Genomic DNA, 3,034 nt, shown 5'->3' with positions numbered 1-3,034 from the left:
GGGAAAGTTATGGAACACATGCTGTGTGTGGCTGCAGCACGGGGAAGACTGCCCACCCGGGTGAGTGTGGATCGCAGGCACAGCAGCGGTGACGTGGGAGCCGTGTCCTGGCGTGTGCTGCTCCTCAGGGAGTTACCATGTGGGACAGATGCTGAGCCCTGAGTCGAGGGGTGTCTAAAGCTTTCAGCTCCCACTGCTTCCGAAAACTGATGCCTAGTTTACGCTCTGAGCGGCCGCTTACAAGAGGATGCCTGCTCCCTCACATCCTTCCCGAAGCAGAATATCTTTAATATCCTACCGGTTTTATGGGAAAGATGAAATCTCACTGTAGTTGGGATTTGAGTCCCAGAGACACAGACACCTTTTCATGCTTAAGCCTTTCCATTGCTCTTCCTGTGAGTGTTTTCACTGGCTGTCGGGCTGTAAGGAAGACGCTGACGGGTGCAGGGGAGGCGCCCAGGAGGGTCCGGGGCAGGGCCAGGTCCTCCCTGTCCAGAGAGCAGGCCCTGCTGGCTCAGAACTAGACAAGAGGGCATGAGGAAGGGGGGCCTGGTGGCAAGTGGCCAAGCTCCTCCTGAGGACTTCCGTGGCTCAGCCGTGGCCCAGGGCCCTGTGGTGGGGACAGTGTGGTTCAGGGCCCTGTGGAGGGGGCAGCGTGGTCCAGGGCCCTGTGGGTGGGGGCAGCGTGGTCCAGGGCTGGTCAGGTGAAACCTCATTTTCTCTATGAAGTTGGACACATTGTATTTAAGACTTGAATCTGCTTTGCTGTCTTCAGTGTGAAGCTGCTGGCCCCGGTGCTGTCCCTGGTTTTGCTGCTGGTGGCGCTGGAACTGGTCAGCGTCCACGGAGTCCGCAGAGAGAAGCCCTGCGGCCGCCAGCGCTACCTCAGGTGGGTGTCCTGCCCCCGGGGCGCTGCGTTGGCAGCTGTGAAGTCTCCACGCCTGCGGGTGATTCCTGGGTGGTTTTTGACACCCACCCTCTGCCTGGCCTCACTGTTCATGGGCTTTAGGGGTCTGAGCCTTGCGCTGCCTGCGTGTGGGCCCCTTCAGCGTCAGTGCGAGCGCCCGAGCGCCCCCTGCACTCCTGTCGGGGTGTCTCCGTGGGACTGGTCTCTGTGACGCCCGGGCCTCGGTCACGGCACCAGACGTGATGTTTACAGCGAATGCTCTCAGCTCAGGAAGCCCCCTTTAGGATCCCAGATCTGGCTCTGAGAGCAGGATCACACGCATGACCCGCCTTACACACGTGTGACCCGCCTTACACACATGTGACCCGCCTTATACAGTGTGACCCGCCTTATACACGTGTGACCCACCTTACACGCAGAGCTTCCAGGAGAGGCGCGGGATCTGTCCTGTGTTCACCCCGGCTGCTCCCACAAAGCCCCTCGTGTCCCCAGCTTGAGGCTTTGCGGGACGCAGGCAGCTCAGTGGTGTTCACAGGGCGGCGAGGTCCGGGGGAGGCGGAGCGGGAGCAGCCGCTACTCCTTGTTTCCAGTCTCGTCAGGTCTCGGCCTCCGCACTGACTTCCCGAGCTGGTGGTTCCCCGTGGGGGCTGGGGCGTCCTGTGCCCGGTGGGGGCTGGGTTGTCCTGTGCCCGGTGGGGGCTGGGGCGTCCTGTGCCCGGTGGGGGCTGGGTTGTCCTGTGCCCGGTGGGGGCTGGGGCGTCCTGTGCCCGGTGGGGGCTGGGTTGTCCTGTGCCCGGTGGGGGCTGGGGCGTCCTGTGCCCGGTGGGGGCTGGGTTGTCCTGTGCCCGGTGGGGGCTGGGGCGTCCTGTGCCCGGTGGGGGCTGGGTTGTCCTGTGCCCGGTGGGGGCTGGGGCGTCCTGTGCCCGGGGGCCCACCCACCTCCCCAGTGACAATGTGGCAGCGTTTCTCTTTCACGGAACCTGTACTGTGTCCATTGTGTGGGCACCTCTTTTCCTTGAATTCGCAGATAGAAATTAAACCCAGTACTTAGTTGTAATCCCAACATAAAGAGAAAACATTCGCATCATTGTCACATTCTCAGTGGATGGAATAGATAAAGGAATTAATTCCTGACACAGGTTCTTAAAGTCGGTCCTGCAGTTCACTGAGAACCTGGCGGCCTGCACCAGCCCCACCAGGAACCAGTGGGGCGAGGTGGCCCGGCTCACGCACACGGCGCTGCTGGGCATCTGGACATTCAGTGAGAGGAGACAGATGCTCATCCACAGAGCCGGGAGCTCCCGGTGAGGCCGCCCAGAGACACGTCGGCAGCTCAGTCACACCAGGAGCCCCGGATGGATGTCACAGCCTGCAAACGGTCCAGGGGAGGCGGTTCCAGGGACACGCTCCCCGTGGTGGTGCCGTGTCCTCCTCGGTCAGCACGCCATGGAGCGTGCGGTCCCCGTGGTGGTGCCGTGTCCTCCTCGGTCAGCACGCCATGGAGCGTGCGGTCCCCCTGGTGGTGCCGTGTCCTCCTCGGTCAGCATGCCATGGAGTGTGCGGTCCCCGTGGTGGTGTCGTGTCCGTGGGCAGCACCACTGAGCACATGTGGGTGAACTGGCTCCCTCACTGGCGAGGTGACGCTCACTTAGTGTTTTTTGGTAAAGTGGCGGCACCCGACCTCTTCACCATGAAGACGTGACTGTGACTGGCAGCTGCTCGGGAAGCTGTGTGAGCCCCTGGCCGTCCTCCCCGAGCCTGTCCCTCCACGTGGGCCGGGGTATAAAGTGGTAGCATGCTGGCTCTGTCTCCTGCATTTACTCGTCACCGTCTCTGAGGAAGGAGGCCTCTGGCTGCACTGAGCACCTTAGGGTGTGTTTGCTGCCCAGAGAGCCCCTCCGTGTGTGGCTCAGTCCTGACAGGCCCGCAGCCCAGCTCCCCGTCCCCGGGATTCTCGAGGGGCTGGGGAGTGGGGAGGTCCCACCGGGTCCCCAACCGCTGGACACAGCCCATTGCCCGCTGGAGAGCCTCTCCCGGGGCTGCCAGCCGCCCGTGTCCCTGAAAGGGTGAGAGGTGAGCTGGCCATGGGCCCCGCACCAGCACAGACTCTAACGGGAGGACTGGCCA

General features: G+C 62.8%; 1 protein-coding gene across 4 annotated transcripts in view; it reads left to right on the top strand.

Annotated features, from left to right (window-relative positions):
- The window catches only part of ERMARD (ER membrane-associated RNA degradation), a 20,455-nt gene extending 17,747 nt beyond the window's left edge, over window positions 1–2,708 (top strand). For all 4 annotated transcript variants that reach the window (XM_015558386.1, XM_015558385.1, XM_006755158.2 and 1 more), the window contains 2 exons: window positions 776–889; window positions 2,047–2,708. In XM_015558386.1, coding sequence (XP_015413872.1) covers window positions 776–889; window positions 2,047–2,215 — 283 coding nt within the window. In that variant the 3' untranslated portion in view covers window positions 2,216–2,708. The remainder of the gene's footprint in view (window positions 1–775; window positions 890–2,046) is intronic.
- Window positions 2,709–3,034: the final 326 nt, after the last annotated feature.

Source organism: Myotis davidii, unplaced genomic scaffold (assembly GCF_000327345.1).
Source record: "Myotis davidii unplaced genomic scaffold, ASM32734v1 scaffold592, whole genome shotgun sequence".
NCBI classification, from domain to species: Eukaryota; Metazoa; Chordata; class Mammalia; order Chiroptera; family Vespertilionidae; genus Myotis; species Myotis davidii.
This window is presented reverse-complemented; position numbering and strand designations above follow the sequence as displayed.